Consider the following 23,223-nt stretch of genomic DNA (forward strand, 5'->3'; position numbering starts at 1 on the left):
ACAAATACTAGGGCAAAGGTGACATTTTGGCCTACATTTATCATGTACTCTTTTACAGTGTCCTCAAAAAGTGAGCCATAGGAGTATGTGGGCAGTGGAGCCAAAGCAAATGTTGTCACTCATTAGAAACTGCAGCCACATGTTTGTTACTCTAATTAGATTATCAGATGACTACAGTTGCAATTCTGTTAATCCTACATGAAGAAATCTTCAACTAGTCTCCTTGGGGCATGTATGTTGGCTGCAGTTTTACACTGTTTTTATAATGCTGGAATGCGGGGAGAAATGCCACATTTATTTTACAGAGCTAGAAAAAGCTCTGGAGCACAACAAAAGTATGTTAGAACCTTAAATGCTGTATTTATCCATATTCCTTATCAACATGAAATATGATAACTATCCAGATAGGATGTTTTTAAAATCTAAAAACAGAGAATAGGCTTACCATCACTTAAAGTTGTAAATTCCAGGAAGTGATATTCATAGAAAATATCTATTTTGGTTTCTACTTGGGGCCTCTTCAAAGTTGAATAGATGTTACCAGGCCGTTTTTCATCATGTTTTTCCAGCTTGTTTAGTCCACACCCCATTGCAAAAACTGAAGACAAAGAGAAGAAAACACTAATTAGATGGTCGTATTTAGCCTTCCTTACTACAAATAAAAATTTACTAGGAATTACTAAATTTTCCACAGATCCATTTAATCAATAGCAATCTACCCTGTTTTGATATCTGAGGGCCCAATGCTACCCAACTTTCCAGCGCCAATGCAACCTCAGTATAGCCCCAAGATAAGGGAACAGATGTTCCCTTACATTGAAGAGGCCTCTGTGACTGGGGGGATTGTCTCCCGAGATTAAATGATACAGGGCCCAATCCTATTCAACTTTCCTGCACTGATGCAGCCATGACCATGGGGCATGTGCTGCATCCAGTGGTGGGGGAACAGTCACAGAGGCCTCCTCAATGTAAGGGAACATCTGTTCCCTTATCTTGGGGCTATACTGAGGTTGCATTGGCGCTGGAAAGTTGGATAGGATTGGACCCTGGGATATCAAAACAGGCTACATTTAATCTCATCTGTCAGAGACACTTCCAGTTGAAGTCAAATGCGAGAATGATGTTCTCTGATTTTCTCTGGCATTCACTAGAAGTCAATGTGCTTTATTATGCCCACAAAAATACACTTTAAAAAAACTGTTCTGTTGTTTGACTGGCATTATCCCTAAACAGTGTGGTACTGCTAAAAAATACAACATATATAATAAATACTTGTAGTACTGTGGAGACATAACATAGTAACCTACAATGCTCCAGGGTTTCAAACACCCTTCTCTTCCCACATGCAAGTTCCCTCTCTTACAAAGTTTACTTTAGCAATGATTTAGTGTTTCATCACTATACACATGGTTAAATATATCCAGGATGACTCTTGTAATCATAGTGTGAAACCATGTGTTCAAATGGTTTAACAACCATGGTTATGAGGCCAATCCTAGTTAGTTTTAACCATGGTTATAGCAATGTCAATCCAATGCAATGATAAATTGCAATTAAAGTAAACAATGGTAAGTAGGGTTAATTTATACGAGCATTATATGGCATTACAAAGCACAGTTTGTGAAACAGCCCATCATGTTTGCACAGCACATGGCCTATGTCTAGCAAACAAGTTTGGTCAGAGTAGGCAACAAAAAAATCAGTCTCTTTAAATCACCATCTTTAGATCAGAGAATAACTAAAAATAGGCAAGGACAGGAAATGAAGAAAATTTACTAGGCACATAGTTTTCAGCTTGAATTGTCTAACATGCATTTTATGCTGTGCAATAATTTTAAACCTTACGGCAGTGGTTCCCAAACTGGTGGGTCACGACTCGTCAGCCAGGAAGGTACTTATCCCTGCCCCTTTAAAGAATGGGAAGGGGGGAAGGCAGCAACATGATTCCCAAGATTGTGCTGCTGCCGGAGACAAGAGGGTTTTTTTTTAATTTTACTTACCTCCAGACAGCACTGGAGTTCTGGGGGTGGTGGTGCTGGGGTCTGGGGTGGGGTCTGAGGTCTGGAGGTGGGGGTGCTGGGGGTCTGGAGAGCCCTCTGCAGGGCTCCCCAAGACACTGTAAGTGGGGAAAAAGAAAAACTGGGCACTTTCAGGTTTTTTTCCAGCAATCCTGGGGATTGCATTGCTGCCATAGCCCCTCCCCTGTACACACTTACAGTATACCCAATTCCCTTGTAAGAGTTTGGGAAGCACTGCCTTATGAGGTTCAATTTTTAGAAAAAGTTGATTCAGTCTTAACCATCACTGAAATCAATGAGATAAGTTAATTATGATTAAAGTCCTATTCGTTTCAACAGGATTTCAGCATAGTTAACTTTCTCTGGAAACAACTCAGTGTGTGAAAGGATGAACCCCTTAATTCTACTCCTAGCTTCTGCTTACCAATTTTTTTCTTTTAAACAAAAGTTCATCTTAAACCATTTCTGACCCATTAGCCAAGTAATCCAACTAATACTGACACCAGCTTGCTGGAGGTCCTGAAGCAAAGCTGGTTCCATACGGTATCCCTTGCCTTCCCCTAATGGCACATTAGGTACTACCACCGCCACCATTTCAAAGTGTTCAGGGGTGGATTCTCTGATGGGCATGACCCCTTGATCAGTACCTAGCCTGGCTGATCCCTGTTCCCACCCCTGAATCCAACATATTTGAGAAGATACACATATTAACTATATAACAACATGGTGGTGACATTCTAGTGATAAACATTTTTTAAAATGTGAACACCATGGTTCTTAATACCATATACACTGACAGGGGGGAAATTCATTTTCTATTTAGATTAACAAATTATTGCTCTATGTATGCAATGATCCTGAGACTCTTAAATCATACGTATGTTCAGCCATATGGATAAATCAAGACTGAAAATCTATCTCTGACTGTATAACTGTTTACAGAATGAATATAGGGATTCAAAGAGCGCACCTAAACTGAAAGGAAAAGAAACATCAAGATCTATGGCTGAATTCTTTCTAATGCCTAATGAGTGATGATGAAGGGTTACAACAAGAGCGGAACGCTGACTTTCCCCTTCTGAGATTTAAAAATGAGATCACTCATTGGTGAACACTGCAGTCCTCAATTTATGATCTCCAAGATACACTGAAGACTAGTTTGAAATCTTTTGCCAGTAGATAGAAAGGCATTTAGGAGAAGCTATAATCAGAATAAGCTACGGTCATAGCAAACATGTGCCTCTGAACAAAACAGCAGGAAAGTGGCTGGATGGAGAGATCTTCAGTGAAGAAGAAGCAAGTATACAAGAAGACATGAACCCCTTTGACCATGACTTCTTCCCTTCTCAATCCTACTCCCTGGCCATCTCTCCTAGGCCCCCTCTGACTCTCCTATAATTTGATCATGGCCCACAAACACAGCGAAAAATCATACTCAAAAGCATGGAGCAGTACATGTTACACATGCCTCAAACAAGGAGACTTTATAGTATATTTTAGATATTATATTTTTATAGTATATTTATTGCTGGCTTTACAATAGCGCTGTGAACAAATATATTCTGCTTCAAATAGCACTGACTGTGCAACCCTTAGAAGCCCCATTGAATTCCATGGGACTTACTCCCAGGTAAGTGTTATAGGATTGCAACCAAGATTGCAATCTTGTACACATTTATTAGGGAGTAAGTCCCACTGAACTAAATGGGGCTTGCTTCTGAGTAAACATATCTAGGATTACACTGTTAATTTTTCCCAGAAAAAAGGAAGCCATAGGTATCTAGATCAGTCATTTTCAACCACTGTGCCATGGCACACTGGTGTGCTGCGAATGGTCCACAAGTGTGCCACAGAAACTTGGGGGAAGGTCATTTATTAGTAGGGCCAATGGGGGAAAATGAGCCCCCCCCCCCACCGGCAGCATGGTGTGCTTTGTTAATGCTCAAAAACCTGATGGTGTGCCTTGACAATTTCAGTTCCTTGCCAGTGTGCCATGAGATGAAAAAGATTGAAAATCACTTATCTAGACCAGGGGTGCCCAAACCCTGGCCCTGGGGCCACTTGCGGCTCTCGAGGACTCCCAATCTGGCCCTCAGGGAGCTCCTAGTCTCCAATGAGCCTCTGGCCCTCCGGAGACTTGCTGGAGCCTGTGCTGGCCTGATGCAACTGCTCTCACTGTGATGGCCAACTGTTTGACCTCTCATGTGAGCTATGGGATAAGGGCTCCCTCCACTGTTTGCTGTTTCACATCTGTGATACAACAGTGGCAGCAAAGGAAAGGCTGGCCTTGCTTTGTGCAAGGCCTTTTATAGGCCTTGAGCTATTGCAAGACCTTCATTCATTCATATAAGTTCCATCTCTAATGTATTCATTTATGTAAATTTATTCAAATTTGAAATGTAAATTAATTCTTTTTTTCCCCAGCCCCTGACACAGATAGATGATGTGGCCCTCCTTCAAAAAAGTTTGGACACCCCTGATCTAGACCTTAGAGCCCAATCCTATCCAACTTTCCAGCACAGCACCAAAGCAACTGCAATGCAGCCCCAAGGAAAGTGAACAGACATTCCCTTACCTCAGGATGGCCAACCTTTCAACTTTAGGACTCCTGGACCTTTATTAATTGTGTAGGAGAGGGAATTTCAGCAGGTACAGTTTGTCATTTCACAGATAATAATCTACACCTGCTGAAATTCCCTCTCCTACACAATGGTTGAAGGTCCAGGAGCCCTAAAGGTTGGCCACCCTTGCCTTATCTTAAGGGGGCCTCCAAGACTGTCCGAACACTCCAGGATGCAGCACACACCCTGTTGGCATGGCTGCATCAATACTGGAAAGTTGGATTGGAACCACAATCACATACACTGTAAGTCAGCCTCTACCTTTCATCAGCAGAATGCATTGGTTTTCCACAGACAGCAGTGCACTACCTGGGTTTCTGTACACCAACTGCAAATTCACTCAGTAAAGGGCTGAGATAGCATATGAGGAAGAATTGTAGCACATGTTTTCCATGCATAAAGCCCCAGATTCAATTCCCCAGCATCTCCAGAGAAAGACCCATCTGCAACCCTGGCCACCAGCCACACTGAACTAGACAAATCAAGGGTTTGACTCATTATAAAGGTAGTTTCCTATGTTGCCTTGTAAATCAAAGAAACAGTCAACTGTCCACCAGCCAAGGATATTCAGACATAACCACTGTGACTCTATTGTGTATATATACTCAGCTAGTAACAGCAGCATAGCCCTCTGACAACTGTGTTTTTTCAAGTATCATATTAGAACTTGAAGCCTTATCCACTTAATATTCAATGAAAAGGCTGAGCAATACTGACTACACAAGTTCAACATCTGCATGACTTCCTCATGTCTTCTGAGAACACTGAAATGGGTGCTGAGAGGCTGCTCTCCTACGATGTTTCCATATCTCTCTAGACCACTTCCCCCTTCTCAGAACCAAGAACTGGTTCATCTATTACTCCCAACAGTTCTCTTGCATATTTAACTGCTCACACTAAGCTAACTCATCTGGACACAATAGTGTCCACAGCAAACTCAAGATCTGTTCTGTGGGACAGGGTCAGGTCTACAATATATAAAGCCTTGGTCAAAACAATGATGTGAAAACTGAGTACATAAATAACCAGTGTAAGACCTTTCTGTTTCATTTGGCCTTTTATTTAATAACTACAGTATGCAGTTTTTCTGCAGTTTTCTGTTTTCCTTGCTTGGTTAGCTACATTAGACATACACATTATGAGGCTATTTGTTTTAGAACTCTGTTTTAATAGTGTAAACTGCCTTGATTATCACTTTAATGCAGTGGTTCTCAAACTTTTCCAGCCCATGGCTCCCCTGATCCTTGTGGCCATTGGCCACAGCTCCCCATTACAACACCTCACCTCAGTTACCCCCAAAATGGGGGTGAAGGTGTTATAATTATACACTAGAAACAAGGCTGCCAGCACTCTGAGGCTGCAATCCTAACCATACTTACCTGAGAGTAAGTCCCACTGAACAAAATAGGACTTACTTCTGAGTAGACCTGGTTAGGATTGTGCCCTGAGTTTGTTAGCAGCACACCTGGAGGGTTTTGGAAAGGGAGGGGGGAAGTGATGAATTTGCTGGGGGAGGGGAAGACTTTGTTTTGTGTGTATCTGCTAATTGCTAACTGATGCAAACTGAGACCCAGAGACTGTTTGGCTGCAATCTTAACCTAACTTTCCTGGGAGTAAGTCCCATTGAACACAATAGGACTTACTTCTGAGTAGACCTAGCTAGGTTTGTGCCTTTTGTCTTACAATAGCAGCCAACATGGGAAGTCTGTCCCCCCCAAAAAGAGGCAGGAGGAAAAAGGGGGGTGGCTGAAAAGGAATGGTATTTTTATTTTTTTAATCAATTTTTGAGGACAAAGTCATCAAGAGTGGCTCTTTTTTCTTTTTTGAAGGGGAGGAAAAAGAGAAAGGTGAAGATCCTTGGTTAAGCTGACAGACCCAAAGCCTAGGTAGGTCTACTTAGAAGTAAGTCCCATTTGAGTCAATGGGGCTTACTCCCAGGAAAGTGCAACTAAGATTGCAGCCACACTGAGCAAGATTACAACTCACCCCCAAAGCAGATAGGGACCTGCTCACACACATACACCCCAACATGCAGATGCCACCTTATACCCCCCAAGCTAGATGGAGGAATGCAGGCTGTGGCATTTGGACACCCGGAGCAGGCTGGGCTCCCTCCTTCCCAAGCGAAAGAAAGCACTGCACACCTCCCAGCTTCTCTCTGCACCTTCCAGCCAGCCTTCTCTCCATTTGGTGGGGAGGCTCCCCCATCTCCCCCCACCATGTTTCACAGCCCTCCCGCCTCACGCTGCCCCACCGACCTCGTTCACAGCTGCAAAAAAGCAGCAAGTCGGGAGGCAGCACCTGCAGCTGAGCAGAGCAGCTACCTCACATCTCTCCCCCAGATGCCTCACTACACCCCTGGGAGCTAGCCACACCTCTTTAGGGAGGCACAACATACAGATTGAATACCTCAGCTTTAATGGGATAGCAAGGTGGCAAATAAATGTTTTAAATAATAAATTAGTTCGACAAGAGAATAGACTGAGAAATAAATACATGGACTCCAAGATAGTGAATAAAAGCCAACATTTGGCAATGATTAACATGGTGGCACTTGCACAAGTCTTTGTATACAGTTTGCTTCACCTGCCTTTATTCCCAAACTCTGCTGCAGATTTAATTCATTAATCTGTATATTACATTTAGGACCTAAATCTATCCCCTGCCAGTCCACGCAGCACTAACACCTGAGCGCATGCTGCATGCTATGGGGTGGCGACCAAATGGCCCAGGAGATGTAAGTTCTCTCACTTACCTTCCTATAGGCCACCTGATCGCCAATGGGTCTTCTCAGACCTACACCAGCTATTTTGCTGGCATAGGTCCAAGGGGATTGTGGGCAGAAAAACAAGGAATAGGATGTTGGTGTGCATGGTTGCTTCAAAGGTCCTCCCTGTCCTGCCTCCAACCTAGCCAACTCCCCACCCTGAACTGTCCATGATCGTCCCACCAAACCACCCCCACTGCCAATCTAACATAAGAACATAAGAACAGCCCCTCTGGATCAGGCCATAGGCCCATCTAGTCCAGCTTCCTGTATCTCACAGCGGCCCACCAAATGCCCCAGGGAGCACACCAGATAATAAGAGACCTCATCCTGGTGCCCTCCCTTGCATCTGGCATTCTGAAATAACCCATTTCTAAAATCAGGAGGTTGTGCATACACATCATGGCTTGTACCCCATAATGGATTTTTCCTCCAGAAACTTGTCCAATCCCCTTTTAAAGGCATCTAGACTAGACGCCAGCACCACATCCTGTGGCAAGGAGTTCCACAGACCGACCACACGCTGAGTAAAGAAATATTTTCTTTTGTCTGTCCTAACCCGCCCAACACTCAATTTTAGTGGATGTCCCCTGGTTCTGGTATTATGCGAGAGTGTAAAGAGCATCTCCCTATCCACTCTGTCCATCCCCTGCATAATTTTGTATGTCTCAATCATGTCCCCCCTCAGGCGTCTCTTTTCTAGGCTGAAGAGGCCCAAACACCGTAGCCTTTCCTCATAAGGAAGGTGCCCCAGCCCCGTAATCATCTTAGTCGCTCTCTTTTGCACCTTTTCCATTTCCACTATGTCTTTTTTGAGATGCGGCGACCAGAACTGGACACAATACTCCAGGTGTGGCCTTACCATAGATTTGTACAATGGCATTATAATACTAGCCGTTTTGTTCTCAATACCCTTCCTAATGATCCCAAGCATAGAATTGGCTTGCTCCATAGAATCTACTTGCTCCAGAGGGGCACTTTCCCACAGGCATGGGACATCCAGCTATTTGCACCAGGAGTCCCAGCACACATGACAGTGGCATGGCTTTCACATGGCCAGTCTAGGACTTAACAGTGGCAGGTCACAAGATCCATCACCATAATACCTGGATAGCAACAGGCTGGCAGTAAGTTTATTGGCAGATCCACTCTATTCTCCGACAGTGAGTTATTAACATTGGGGACCCTCCTACAGGGCCAAGGAAGTAAGATCACACATGTAAAGCACAAGCTCAACTTGTAGAGAACTGCAAAACTACAGTAGGTCATACATGACTTGCTATTCAGTCAACTAAACAGGTACTTACTTAGAAATCGGGCAGCGTAATCCTAACTTGCACTGGAACAGGTAGGTTGGCGGGCCTGCATTGCATCCAACACAAGTTTGGGGCTGACTGCAGCCAGCCTGGGGCAAGGGGAAATAATTCCCCTTATCCCAGTTAACACTGCAGCAGCCCCAATGGGGCTACTGGATCCGCACCACCTTTAGAGGTGGCACAAATTTGAGCAGCCCAGGGCTGGTCCAGGCTGCCTGGGAACAGGGGGTCGGATCCGACATAAGTGTCAAATCCTGACCCTGCCTCCTGTTTCCTGCCTGTCTGCCCACGGGCCCTCCGGCCACCCACCCTTGGCCAGTCCCCAAAGCGCCTCCTCCCTGCCCCCCCCACGCTCTCCCGGATGCCCATGCCGGCCAAGCTTGGCTGGCATGGACTTACTTTTTTTCGTCACCATGGAGGCTGGATCTGGCCTCCACAGGCCGGCACAGGTGTGCCGGAATAGCTTTCTCCCACTGAGGAGCAAACATCCTTTACAGCATGTTTGCAACCCTCCCAGGCTGGCCGAAGGGACTTGTGCCCATGGCGCAGTTCAGATTGCGCCCTAAGTGACAGAATAAACACTGCATAAGGATTCCCTATTTGCAGGTATACAGGAAGATGCAGGTGTCCCAAAGAAGAGAAGCAATGTACAGAACACAGTATAATCTAGAACAGGGGTGCCCAAACCACCCTGAGGCCCTCGAAGCCTCTCAATGTGGCCCTCAGGGAGCCCCCAGTCTCCAGTGAGCCTCTGGCCCTCCAGAGATTTGTTGGAGCCCACTCTGGCCCGACGCAATTGATCTCAGTGTGAGGGCGTCTGTTTGACCTCTCATGTGAGCTGTGGGATGAGAGCTCCCTCCACTGCTTGCTGTTTCACATCTGTGATGCTGCAGCAGCAAAGGAAAGGCCAACCTTGCTTTGTGCAAGGCCTTTTATAGACCTTGAGCTATTGTAAGATCTTCATTCATTCATATAAGTTCATCTTTAATATATTCATTTATGTAAACTTATGTAAGTTTATTCAAATTTTAAATGTAAATTAATTCTTTCCCCCCCCCCCACGGCCCCTGACACAGTGTCAAAGAGCTGATGTGGCCCTCCTGCCAAAAACTTTGGACACCCCTGATCTAGAAAAAGATAAGTGCCATGTTTGCTAGAAGAGGCTGAGGCTCAGTGGTACAGCACATATTCAGTCTCTGAGCAACTCTTCAATCTTTGGCATTTCCAGGTAGGGAAGAAAAAAACTCCTGTCTGAAACCCTGGAGAACAATTACCAGTCAGTATAAACAGCATTGAATTAGAGGGATCACTGGTTCTGGTTCTCTAGAAGGCAAGCTCTTGTATAACCTATCAAATTGCAGACCCAATGCCAAGCTTGAAATGCTCCAGAGCTGATGTCTTGCAACTCATGTTAAGTTATAACAGTAAACAGAAAGAGACCTTAAACACTAGTACTATAGTTCTGTGGTGCTTCACAATTAAGCACAGCTTGAAAAAAGTTATGCCAACTATTTAATCCAATTACCATCCTGTAATGGTCTAGGAACCACATGACATAAACACATACAGCAATAATGCAGTTGTGTTATGCACCAGCTATGAAGACAACAGACTAATTAGCATTTCTAACATGATTTGTAAAATTTGGGCGACAAAGCAGGGCACTTAATAAAACCATATCCCCCAATACCGTGTTGCATAGTCTATCCTTGCAATTAATTATTTAGTGAGGGGTTTAAAAAAATAAAACATATTCACTATGCACTGCAGTACTTAGGAATACATAGTTCTCCCCTCCATGGGGGGGGGGTAAGAAATCTCCACTGCTCAAATGATCCCCCCTCCCCGATATTTTATAATTGAGGTCAATCTAGATGTCTCCCAAACAAGAATGACAATGGAGCTTAAAATAACTCTTCGAAATGGCTGGCAAAACAGTCACATCTGTGACCAATGGGATTGTGAAAGAGTTATACATTTTAGAGCTCATATAGCAGTATAAAAAGCTGACACTAATAGAATGGAAAGTACTGTGTGCAAAAAGTTTAATGTAAGAAGACTGCCCCAAATTCTGCGCACACATATTTTACAAAGGTTAAAAATCTGAACACCACTTCAGTTATCAAATTAGACATCAAGTGTTCAGAGGAAAAAAAGAACACAGAGCATTTTCCTCTAAGATATAATGAATATCAATGGGAAACTATTCACATTCTGACTGCAATTCTGTGAACAGTTGGTCTGCTTAAATTCTACAAAATTAAATTCAACAAAATTTAAACAGCCCCTTAACCATATGCAAGGTTGCAGTCTTTGTTAATATATGCTTTTTTAAAAATGCTGTGTACTTAAAGGAATACAAATGAGATAAGTATTGGTTTAAATTAAATAAAATGGCTATTAGATTTTTTAACTTAAGATTTTAAGTTGCAGTATAATTAAATCCTGACTGAAACAGCTTCAATTTCTGTAGAGGCTTTTTTTCTTTTTCTTAAATCTATCACCCAGTTCACTCAGCTGGCTTGATTGTTCAAGCACTTCCTTGCAGAAAGATCTAGTCCAATTTGTTGCTCTAGCCAGGATTAGAAAGCGGGTAGTGTTACCATGCTAACTCCCAGGAAGGAATCAATGTTGCCTTACATCACTTAACAGCACCCTCTGGACAATCTAAGAGCATCACACAGGCACTCAAAGGGGAGTCCTATTCAGATTCTATTTTTCAGAACAACATGATGCTGTTGAGAGTACCAAGAGCCAGGACACCTCCTGGTTCTGACAGAAATACAATGCACCGCCTCAGAAAGAAATAAACTGAAATTTCCATTTTCCAGACAGACACTTACAGGTACCCAAAAGCATTTTTATTCACACATTTAATAAGATGGCCAGACATCACTGCTGCCCCATTAATGAATTACCTCCCTCTGTCTGAGAAACAGAAATATGCCGAAATTATGCAGATAATCAAGACAGATGAAAACATGATTGAAAAACCAAAAAATACCTGTTATAATTCTTATCAGAGTCATTAATCATAGCTTATGATTCGACTTTCAAGAAATTTTCTAACTATGAGGAATATCAATCTATACCAGTCTTAATAGAACATATATCACTACTAACAACAAGATCCATATTATCTTCTGAAGATGCACTCAGTTCACTGGCAGTTCAGACATTGCAAGTAACCCCAGTCACGCCAAGCATTTCATGAGTCTTATCTTCCCTCACTGGGACAGGCAGAAGGGGCAACCTGTAGCCCTTTCCTCCCCATAAAGGCTTCTGTAACACAAGAACCAAGAAAGTATTAGGAGTACAGGAAGCTGCCTTGGACCATTGGCCCATTTAGCTCAGAACTGACTACATGTTTTCCTTAAACCCCCCCCCCCCCCAACTTGGGACATCTAGCATGCAAAGCACATAGCCTACCACTGGCCAACAGGTCCCTGCCCCCTAAACAGTAAGCTCTTTTACTAATCATTGAAAATGGACACAGGTGAAAGTATGGGAATGAGAGCACATCTCTTAAAACAAACTTAATCCCCACAACTACCCATATATACGTTAAAGATGCTTGGGGGAGGGGGGGAAGTGTCTTAAGCAGAAGGTTCTTCCTTAATTCAGCCTCTCATATATAAGTCCACTTGAACGTAGTTAGCAGCTCAAATTTGAGAAAAACTGTTCCCTGTGTACAGGATGGTGCTACACTGAAAACTTACACCAAGCGAGCTGATGATACCATACTCTGAAAACACATTTTTTAAAAATTCTCAAAATCAGTCCAGATAACATGAAAACTGCAACACGAGTACAAGAGCAGCTGCATCTCAGGGACTTACCTGGTTGATCATGATCTAGATTAGTAATTCATGTGGTTCAGCCACTACCACATCCTTTAGCTAGCTTTATTTTTGCCACTCAGCAGACATACAAAACTCTGCCCAACCGTACATCAAAATAAAAACTGGCTCACTCAACAGCAACAGATGCTGATACCATAAGAGGCACTGCTTAGCTTATTTTGTGTTTGAAGAAATTTTCAGTACTGGTTAAAAACAAGCAAACTAATAGAAGAGATTGCAACTTTTTGGACTTAAAACAGAATGTTATATTGCAGACAGCTCTTGCCTGTTAGATGGAGCCAAAGCAAAAGAAGGGGGGGGAGAGCCCACAGCAGCCTCTACAGAGAAATATTTCCACTGATTACGGTTGACAGGATAGTCTTTGACTGGGAAAATTCAGGTGTATTTTTGTTTTCCCTTTCCTGTGAAGATCCATGCAGAAAAATTTACCAGCTTTTCAGTTTAACAGTACCTGATATAACCACACACTTTGATTCAGGCCCTTCTCCAAACAACACACAGATTTCGTTGCCTAGTTAGGATTCATGAGAGACTTTCACAAGAATGATGCCAAGTGACAGTGATGGGACTACATTTCCGCCCCATATTTTCTGGCTGTCCATTCTGCTGTACCACCCACTGGGGAAGTATAACATCTTTTACAGCAAGCTGCCAGAGGCAACAGATTAAGGTCAGCAGAAACAAGAACGTAAGCCCACAGCGTGGCTGTACAGATGCAAAATTGGATGCTTTTTATGGTACATTAATGACATTTCTCTCTCTCCATTTCTTTAGAACAGGCTCGCCTCTCCAGTGATCTACTCTAGTGTGGATACACTGGGCATATTTCAGAATGTCCAGCATCACATGAACTACAGAAGCCTTGAGTTTCCATCGCTGTTAATCTCTTGCTGCCTCCTATAGTTTAAGTTTATGCTGACAAGCAGAGGGTTGAGGAAAAGAGTCTGTCTCACAAACTTTCAAGAAAGAGAGAGAGAGGCAAAATACAAGCCCCGATTCTCTTCTCTGCCTATTACAGATCCTTTAACAGAAAACAGGAAAGAGAGGCATGGAGAGACAGCACACACACGTGCACATGTGTCCAAGGATTTGGGCGCACCTTGATTCTCCCTCTACACTCAGGCGTGCATAGCGCTTGGCTCCAGATTCCAAACCCCCCCCCCCCAGCCCAATCGCCGGCACTTGGAAGTTGGCTAGGATTGGGCCCTGAGGCTGCAATCCTAGCCATACTTTCCTGAGAGTAAGCTTCATTGAACACAATGAGACCTACATCTGAGTAGACACCGCAGAGGATTGGGCTGTGAGTCCTCCTTGCTTCTGGTGACATGAGTGGAGAGGCAGCCAGAAGGCATCAGTGGAGCCAGAGTTTAACTGGTGTGCCGCAGATGGTCTGCAGGTGTGGCACCTGGGGGTGGGGGCCTCTGCGGTCAGTGGGGTGTGCCTTGTCAATAGCGCCTTGACCGTGTGAGCGCCTCGTCAGTGCGCAGTGAGATGACCAGGCTGAACAGCACTGCCCAGAGCCCTCCGCAGAGCCTCAGCGCCCAGCCCCACTCCTGTCCCGGGAGGGCTGAGGGCAAGGACGCCACAACCCCACTTTGCTCCCCGCGGGAAGTTCGGAGAGGCGCTCGCCCCTCGCCGCGCACCTCACCTGAGAGCCGGTCTGGTTCCTTCCAGCAGGCTCCGCGTCTCCTCCGCCTTCCCGCTGACTCCCTCCCTGCCCGCCTTGCTCGCCTCAGAGCCGGAGCCGAGCGCTTGCCGAGCAGCCGCTCCCCGCGCCATGCACCGCGCACAAACTTTGCGCGCGCCCCGCGACGCCTGCGGGGGCTCTGAGCGGCGGGCGGACGCGCCTTGGCTGGGGCTGACTGGGAGGCGCCTCTCCTCGCCGCCGCCGCCGCCGCCGCACTTCCTCTTCTTCCCCGCCTCTCGCCGGCGGGGACCCTCCTGGGCGAGGCTGCTCTGGCGCCCCGGGAGCTGCTTGCCCAGAGCCGGGCTGTGTGTCCCCGCCCAGAGCCTGGGATGCCTCCCAGAGTTTCCCTTCCACAGTCCTGGCTGCTGCTGCTTTCTGAGAAGCCCCCCCCCCCGGGATCTGCAGCCTCCCCAGCCTTCCTTTCTATGGCACGACGTGGCTTTGCCCTCCTGATCTCACTCATCACCTTGCAGCCCCAGTCACACTTACCTGGGAGCAGCCTCCCTGGACTATCATGGCACTTACTTCGGAGTAAATCTGCACAGGGTCGGGCTCTGGGTCTCTCTGCTCCAGCAAGAAGCTGCCTTTCTCCGAATCCGGCAATGGGACTTTCCAAGGCTTTGCAACCTTTCTCTCTGCTTGGGCTTTGCTTTTTGTGAAGACCAGGTTTCAAGGGCAGCTTCCTCCAGGAACAGCTGACCTAACCTTCAGGCAGCAGATTGGCAAGGGGCATGGGCACCTGTCAGCGATTTTCAAGCACAATGCCGTGGCACACTGGTGTACCATGGATGGTCCACAGGTGTGCCACTGGAGTTTGGGCAGGGTTATTTATTAGTTGGGGAGATCTGAGGGCCCAATCCTATCCAATTTTCCAACTGTGCTAATGGGGCATGCATTGCATCTTGTAGTGGGGCAGCAGTCACAGAGGCCTCCTTAAGGTATGGGGACATTTGTTCCCTTACCATGGGGCTGCATTGTAGTTGCACCAGGGCTGGAAAATTGGTTAGGATTGGGCCCTGAGCCCCCTACCAGCAGCACAGTGTGCCTTGTCAATGGTCAAAAAACTGATGGTGTGCATTGATAATTTTATTGCCTTGTCAGTGTGCCATGATACGAAAAAGGTTGAAAATCACTGTACTAGCTCTCAGATTCGAAGTGTGGAGGAGAGTGGCAGGCTAGAGCAGTGTTTCTTAATGTTTGTCCTCCACCATACCACTTCACATGGTCCACTTATTTGAAGTACCACCAAAAGTAACTGGCAATGACATCATCGCTGGTTTCTTCTGGTTGGGAGGTCAGATGCACCGGGACAAACACCAGTAATAGGCTCAGGGTGGATGGGAAGACTTTTTCAAGAGCGGAAAAGCATGCTTTGGGGCTCTGCCCACTGAGCTCTGCCCCTTCTACTGTTTGTTGTACTGAGTTCCTGGATTTGCTGCTAAGCAGCAGGTGTCCGGGGTCCTGCGAGTACCACCAGACACCACTTTAAGTACCACTGATGGAAGTAACACTGGGCTAGAGCACTGGAAGCACTCTAGCCCACCACCATCCTCATCTCCACCCTCTTCTGCTCCAATTTCCTCTTTTTTTTAAGGGATTGGGAGGTGGTGGAAGAGGAGATGGCAGCTGGTGCACCACCACTTAAGAGAAGGAGTCTGTAGTGTAACACCTTATAGTAGCATTGCAAGGCGATGGTTTGCCCTGGGTGCCAGCCATAAGATGGGGTGCCAGTGTTGCATTGCTTGTCTCTGGCTAACACAAAAGCCATAGCACCTCATTGGTGCTTTGAGATGCTGGCAATAAGGGGAGATGCCCCCGTCGCTTGCCTGTACATACAATTAATCCTCCTAGAATCCCAATACTGCCACCTCTATCTGGCCCCACCCCTTCTGGACACAAGAGCAGGAGCAGAGGCATCTCAGCTGGATATGGAGGCCAGGTATATCCGCTGTTTCAAATACTGGGTAGACTTCGCTTCCACCACCAGGCTGTTGAGGTGAAGGCCAGGTCTACCTGCCACTTCAAATGCCGGGTAGACCTGGCCTCCACTGGGGAGGATTTCAGAGTAGTGATCAGGTCTACCTATGGCTTCCAGCAGCCAAGGGCATGGCAGTGAGAGAGTCTGCCCTGGGTACCAATTGTGCTATCTACATCACTGCCACCTTAGGCACTGTGTGGTCTTGGGACAACCCAATCTGCTGCACAGTCACACCTTACTGCTAGTGCACAGCTGCTACAGCCATCTCCACTTCCAATGAGGTCAGGCTATGCAGAGAACTTCTGGGCCCTTGTGCCACCAGTGACACTTTGCACACATGTAGAATAATGTGCTTGGCCAATACCACTTGTGACAGGGTGAAGTACATGTACCACTAGTTGAAAAGCAATGATCTTTGAGCTCCATATTGTTTATACTGACTGGCCATGGCTCTTGAAGGTTCAGATGGAGATTTTCCCCACCCTATCTGCAGACAGATGCTAGGGATTAAAACTGAGGGATTGAATCTGAATGCAAAACCTATAGGGTATCACTGAACTATAGCCCAAATCACCTATAATATATTGAAGACTATATTTACATAAATGAACTTTCTGAACTGAATCATGGAATGGACTTTCAAAGCCATCTAGTCCAACCAAACCCCCCCCCCCCGCTTGAAGCATGAAAATCTTCTCTAGAGCATTTCCAAAAGGCGGTGGTCAAGCCTCTGCTTGAAGACCTCCAGCAAAGGATAACACACCATGGCTAAGTAACTGGTTCCATTGTGGAATCGCTCTTAGTGTTAAAAAAATTTTCTGATACTCATTGGAAATCTCCCTACCTGTAGCTTAAGCCTGTTAGATCTAGTCCTATTCTCTACATGGAATCAGAGGACAAATCTTTTCTCTCTACCCTTGGATGAACTGCTCCTTTGCACAATTAAGGAAATTCACAAAAAGGAAATGAAAGTGCCAGAACATGCATGTGCCATGAGTGTGCACATTCTCAAGAAAGAAAGACATTCTTAATGTCACTGGTGACCTCTGAAGTCCTTGGAGAGCCTACTACTGCTTCCTGAAGTGGCAAGTAACTACTTGACTATGACCACTGCCTCACTTTTATTTCAAGTGTAGATAGATAAAGCCATTTGGAAGGCACAAAATTACTTATTCACCTAAAACAATGTACAGATGAGCCCTTCATGTTCCACTACCATCTGACAACCCCATAATTTAAGACCTGAACTGAGGGTTTAATGTGCCATCTTCCTACTTGCTTGCCAAAACCCCTGAAAAACTGCTTAGATACTACATGGTAGGAGCCAGAACTGAACCCATACAATTACAGGCTAGATGCTCACGGCACATGCACATCCTGGCACCTTCCTTTGCTTCGATGTGAATTTCCCCTAATAGTTTGTAGAAGTAGTTCATTCAAAATGCCCCTCTACACATGCTGCATAATCCTTTATTAAAAATACAGTATGTTTAGCAGCACATGTAAAGGAAAGGTTTAAATGAATCTGCTCCTCCCACATGACTAATAGTTCAATCCTATCCAACTTTCCAGCCCCAGTGCAACCGCAATGCAGCCCCAGGGTAAGGAAACAAATGTTCCCAAACCTTAAGGAGGCCTCTGTGACTGCACCCCCAACACAGGAAGCAGTGCACACCCCATAGGCACAGCAGCACCAGCACTGGAAAATTGGATAGGATTGGGCCCTTAGGCCCCAATTCTATTGGGGACTTGCACTGCCAGAACTAGCGATCCAGCAGCACAAGGTCCTTTACAGTGGTGAAAAAGCTAGGCTGCTCTCACATGTTTCCAGGTTGCTGCCAAAAATGGCAGTGGTGCAGTGCATGCAGCAGCAGCTCCCAAAGCCTCCACCAGTGCTGGTAAGTTGGCAGAAGTGGGCAGGGGGAGGATGGGGGAGTTTGGGGGCAGGTAGGGGGACAGAAGCGGAGAAGGGTGAATCTTGGCAGCACCAGTGAGTATCAGGGTCCTAGCCCCCTTTCCCAAGCCACTCTGCCCTTTTCTCTGCTTGGACTTATGCTAGCAAAATAGCTGGCGTTGGTCTGGGAAGGTCTATAGGTAGAGGTTGAAGGAAATTGTGATAATGAAATAAAAACACGTTTCATTGTTTTCTGCACTTCTCACTTTTGTAAAAAAAAAAAACAAACCTGAAATCTGTGAAAAGTCATTTTATTTTGTTTTTATTTATTATTTAATGGGGGGTGTATGAGTTATGACTGTGGCTACATCTGCTGACACTGTATCACCTATATCACCTACTTAGTACACTTTGAAAGCAATTATTCTTTATAATTACAGGTATCCGTGAGGGATCTGTTCTTGAACTTTCCTTCCCCCCTGCTGATACAGAAAACCACGGATAATGGAATCTGCGGTTTTGGTACCATTAAACCCTCCAACTCTGGAGGGTCAGGTTGGGCCAAGTGTGACCTGCGTTGAGCCAGATCAGGGAATACAGGATCCATGGATACGGAGGCCCCACCTGTATAATGTAAATTTTGAATAAAAACTTATAATACCACTTTCTGCACTTGTAACTTTGGAAAACACAGAAATCCACAAAAAAATAAAACAGTTTTGTCCCACCCTCTATCTATTGGTGATCAGGCAGCCTACCAGGAATAAGTACAAAATATTTTACTTACATCCTGCTGGCTGTCCCTGGTGTTGTCGTCCAATGGATGCAGCACACGCTCTGTCAGTGCGGCTGCATTGGTGCCAAGGAAGGGGGGATAGGATTGGGGAGTAAGAAAACTGAGAAGGAACGTTGCAGTTTCCCATATGACTGCAAGTGGAAAAGCAATGACTGGCCGGCACTACAAGGAGCATATATGGGGAGTCTAATTAGTATCTATTTATTATTACAGAAAATTACAAAGGGCTGTCATCCAAAGAGTGTGCACACAGAAGCAAGTTCTTCTATAGTCCTTCTCAGTAACTTATGTTTAGGATTGGAGTAAATGTAATGCTGTGATTAGGACAGACTTTACAATACTCGCATTTTACATAATAATTACAATCTCATTACCCTTTCTAACCTTGCTGTCATGTGCAAAAAAGACCAACTATTTAGGGACGGGTTTTGCTTCCTGCCATCTCACAATATAAAGGAAACTGCACTGAAGGCTTATTAGAGAGTAACAGGTTTGATTTGCAAATAACAGATCGTCTAAATGTTGTTACATTCAAGCATGGAACAGAAGGGAAAAAAGGCTTGCGTGAAGATAATATATTTAGAAAGAATAGCATAAAACAGCTGCCAGTTCATTGTTAAGACCATTGCCAGTGCATATACGTTTTCCAGTCGTTTTACCTTCTATCTCTTTTTCTTCCTTCTCCCCTTGAATTTTCCATTTTTGTGTTTGCACTGTTCTCCTCTCTCACACTCTTTCTTTACCTCATCATTTTTTCCCACTCATTGACTTGTCTGGCTCTCTGGCTATGTGAGAAAGCAGCATGCACTCCCAACGGGGGGCCAGATAATTGCACAGGTTTTTGATAGTGGTGTTAAAGCATATGGGGAAGAGGGAAATTGCAGCTTTTTCAGCATATTATTAGAAGAAGTCAGGTCAGCAGCACTTCCACAGCCAATCTCAGGGGCACCACACACCAATGGCTTCCAATAACACAGTACTAGTGATTGTGAACATCAAGGGTATAATGTGAGGAATATCTAGGCTCAAAGCTAGCCAAGCTTAGCTGTAAGAGGTGTGTTTCCTAAAAATAGGCTGTGTTTCACCAAACTGCAACTATTTACAATGCATTTCATTTCCTTCCTGGTGTCAGTGGTTGAGCATATACTTTGCATGTAGATGCTCTCATGTTCAATCCCCAGCACCTCCAGGTAGGACTCGGGAAACACTCCTGATTGCAACCTGGGTGAGCTGCTGCCAGGGTGGTCAATTCTGAGGTGGATGGACCAATGTCTGACTCGTGTCAATCCTGTCGAGAGCCTGCGCAGGCATAACACCTGTTCTGCTCATGTGCGCTGCCACAAATGGTTGGCAACCTTCAGTCTCGAAAGACCAGGGCTTTTTTTCTAATGGAACGTGGGGGGACGGAGTTCCGGCACCTTTTTGCAGGGGCCCCTCCCCTTCGGAGGCATTCCAGGAGGGGGGGAGCAAAACAGAGGCATTTGTTGGGTGGGTGCTGGGGGGGTGCAGGGTGGGCGGGCGCCTGGCCCCTGCCTGACCGCACAACAACCCCCTTCTGCCCCATCCCCAAGCTCTCGCCTGAGCCCAGCCCGCCTCCCCTCCCCCCGCGTTCAGCTTCCCCACGCAGCTTCCAAGCCGGTGGAGGGCGCGGGGGACACACGCCGAGGAGGAGGACAGACAGCCAGCCAGCCAGCCAGGGAGATTGGCTGCGGCACCCACGGAACACCCAGGTACTGGCTTGGCGGAGGAGGAGGGGAAGGAAGCTGGCTGGTGCAGCCCCCATGCCAATCTGGAGCACGAGCCTAGGCGTGTCTACTCAGAAGTTCTGAGAATTCAGAACTCAGAAGTCTCCCTGGCTGGCTGGCTGGCTGGCTGTCTGTAGAAAAAGTAGCTAGGGGGAAGGGGATGTGGAGATTGACAGCCCAATCCTATGCATGTCTACTCAGAAGTAAGTTCATCTTTAGGGGGAAGCACATAAAAAATATTTTATTTCTCCAATAAAAAAATGGTTTAAAAATAAATAAATAAAATATTAACAAGTTGTGAGTTCCTGCACCTTTTCTTTTACAAAAAAAACACTGCGAAAGACTATGGTATAAGCCTACAGCACCCAGTATTCCCAGGCGGTCTCCCATCCAAGTACTAACCAGGCCTGACTCTGCTTAGCACTGTAAAGCTCTTTGTGACAGTGCAAGCGCAGGTGTGCCAATGGGAAAGCCAGAGCCTTCCCGATGGCACAGGCAGAGTGACAAAGGCCCGGAGGAGCAGATAAGTCCAAGCAGTGGTGGGAGTTGGGTGGGAGGAGATGGGATGGATGGATTGGACCCAGGAGGGGGGTGGGGCTGGCAGCACAAGTGTGTGCTGCATCCCAAAGCCCTTCCTGAACCTGATCCACCTGCAGAGATCAGTGCAGACTTGCGCCAGCAATAACTCTGGCGCAGGTCTGAGTTGATCCATTATGGCTGCTGGGGCTTACCCCAAGGCAAGGGGACAAATGTCCCCTTACCCTGAGACCTCCAGTAGCCAACGCTATAGCATAGGCTCACCAGCGCTGCTGCATCACCACATAAGGATTTAGGTTGTATTGGTCTTTCAGTAGAATTCCGATTGATATGTTAAATATATATATGTTTGGTTATGGTTTTAAAACCTCAATTTTTATTTTATTAATTTATTTTATTTATTTTATTTTATTAATTTATTAATTCATTTCTATTTAGTATTCTATTTACCTATTTATTTCATTAATCCACTCTATTATTATTTGTATTTTTTAAAATAGATATTGACTTTTAGGCTGTAATTTTGTCAGTGACTACATAAAGTGCTTTTTGTATGCAGCAGTTACTAAAGGGCACATTTTGAAACAATCAGCCCTTTCACAACCCAATCCTGAGCTGCCTGGAGCGCCGGGCTGCCGCGGTACCAAAATGGCAGCTGCGGTATCCAGTGCACCCCAGGCAGCCACCAACACCTCCTCGGCACAAGGGGCTTTTGTCCCCTTCCCCGCATAAGTAAAGAAGCTGCAAGGGGGCTGCTTGATTCTGCACCCGCTATTGAGCAGGTGCAGATTAACAGAGTTCCATGTCGAGCCAAGAGGCTTGATGCAGGGCTCTGGATACAGTGGAGCTTGGCTCCACCAGTCCCGCCCCCTTCCTTCCCTCACCAAGCCTCTTCCCCGCTCTCCGCCCACCCTCCGCCTGCCTCTTCTCGCCCCAGAACACCTCCTCCCCACCTCTGCCCAAACCCCCACTCACCTCTCTGCCCTCAGGCAATCCAGATGACTGCCAAGCGGTGGACTGCCAGCCTCCTGCCAGTGCTGGCCCAGCATGAGCTCGCGCTGAGCCAGCTCTGGTGCTGGGCCTATGCTAAGCCCTGCTAATGTGCCTTATGGCATGTTTGCGACAGTACGTGCTGGCAGTAAGCCGGGGCACAGAGCTCAGAATTGGGCTTTCAGACCCTTGACTTAGATTGACACACATCTTTGCACTCTCCAACCAGGATCCAAGGATAGTATTTCACTTGCAGTAGCTGTCTACTACCTGCACAAGAAGGTATTAAAACAAAAATGCAGTCTGGGGTAGGATATTGGGCAAGAAAAATTGGAGCCTATCAAGAGATATTAGTTCATATGTAAGAGCTCTTCCACTTACTGTACCCTCCATGTTGCCAGGTGGGGTTGTTTGCTCCTTCACATGTAATTCAATCAGTGCCATGCACTACTTGCACAAATGCTCAGAACTTGTGCAGTAGTTCTCCATCTGCTTGCAGCCCTTTGGAGGGAGGGTAAAGTGCCAGTTTGCTGACTAAAGACCTAGAACTTTCCAAGGTTGTTCTGCACTAGTGCAAGTCTCACTGGTGTGACAGCACAGAGACCGCAAAGATGAACACCTTCAGTTCTCTATTCCAAGTCACTGATATGGATTAGGTTGCTTATAAGCATGCCCTCAAGCCAGTGTTTTATTTATTCTGAACACAAGAAGAGCCTTGCTGAATAAGCCAAAGGTCCATCTAGTTCAGCTTTGTATATCTCACAGTGGCCCAACAGATGCCTCAGGGAGCACGCAAGACAACAAGAGACTTGCATTCTGGGTGCTCTCCCTTGCATCTGGCATTCTCAGGTAGCCTACTCCTTAAATCAGGAGTTTGCACATACCCATCATAGCTTGTAACCTGTGCTCAGAACTTGTGCAGTAGTTCTCCATCTGCTTGCAGCCCTTTGGAGGGAGGGTAAAGTGCCAGTTTGCTGACTAAAGACCTAGAACTTTCCAAGGTTGTTCTGC

General features: G+C 45.9%; 1 protein-coding gene across 1 annotated transcript in view; it reads right to left on the bottom strand.

Moving 5' to 3' along the window:
• Positions 1-14,357, bottom strand: part of RFTN1 (raftlin, lipid raft linker 1) — a 127,121-nt gene extending 112,764 nt beyond the window's left edge. Inside the window, exons 1-2 of the mRNA XM_066628221.1 lie at positions 14,234-14,357; positions 446-598 (exon numbers count right to left, since the gene is read on the bottom strand). Of these exons, the coding sequence (XP_066484318.1) occupies positions 446-590 (145 nt within the window). The 5' untranslated portion in view covers positions 591-598; positions 14,234-14,357. The remainder of the gene's footprint in view (positions 1-445; positions 599-14,233) is intronic.
• Positions 14,358-23,223: the final 8,866 nt, after the last annotated feature.

The sequence above is a fragment of the Tiliqua scincoides genome, chromosome 5, assembly GCF_035046505.1.
Source record: "Tiliqua scincoides isolate rTilSci1 chromosome 5, rTilSci1.hap2, whole genome shotgun sequence".
In the NCBI taxonomy this organism is placed as follows: domain Eukaryota; kingdom Metazoa; phylum Chordata; class Lepidosauria; order Squamata; family Scincidae; genus Tiliqua; species Tiliqua scincoides.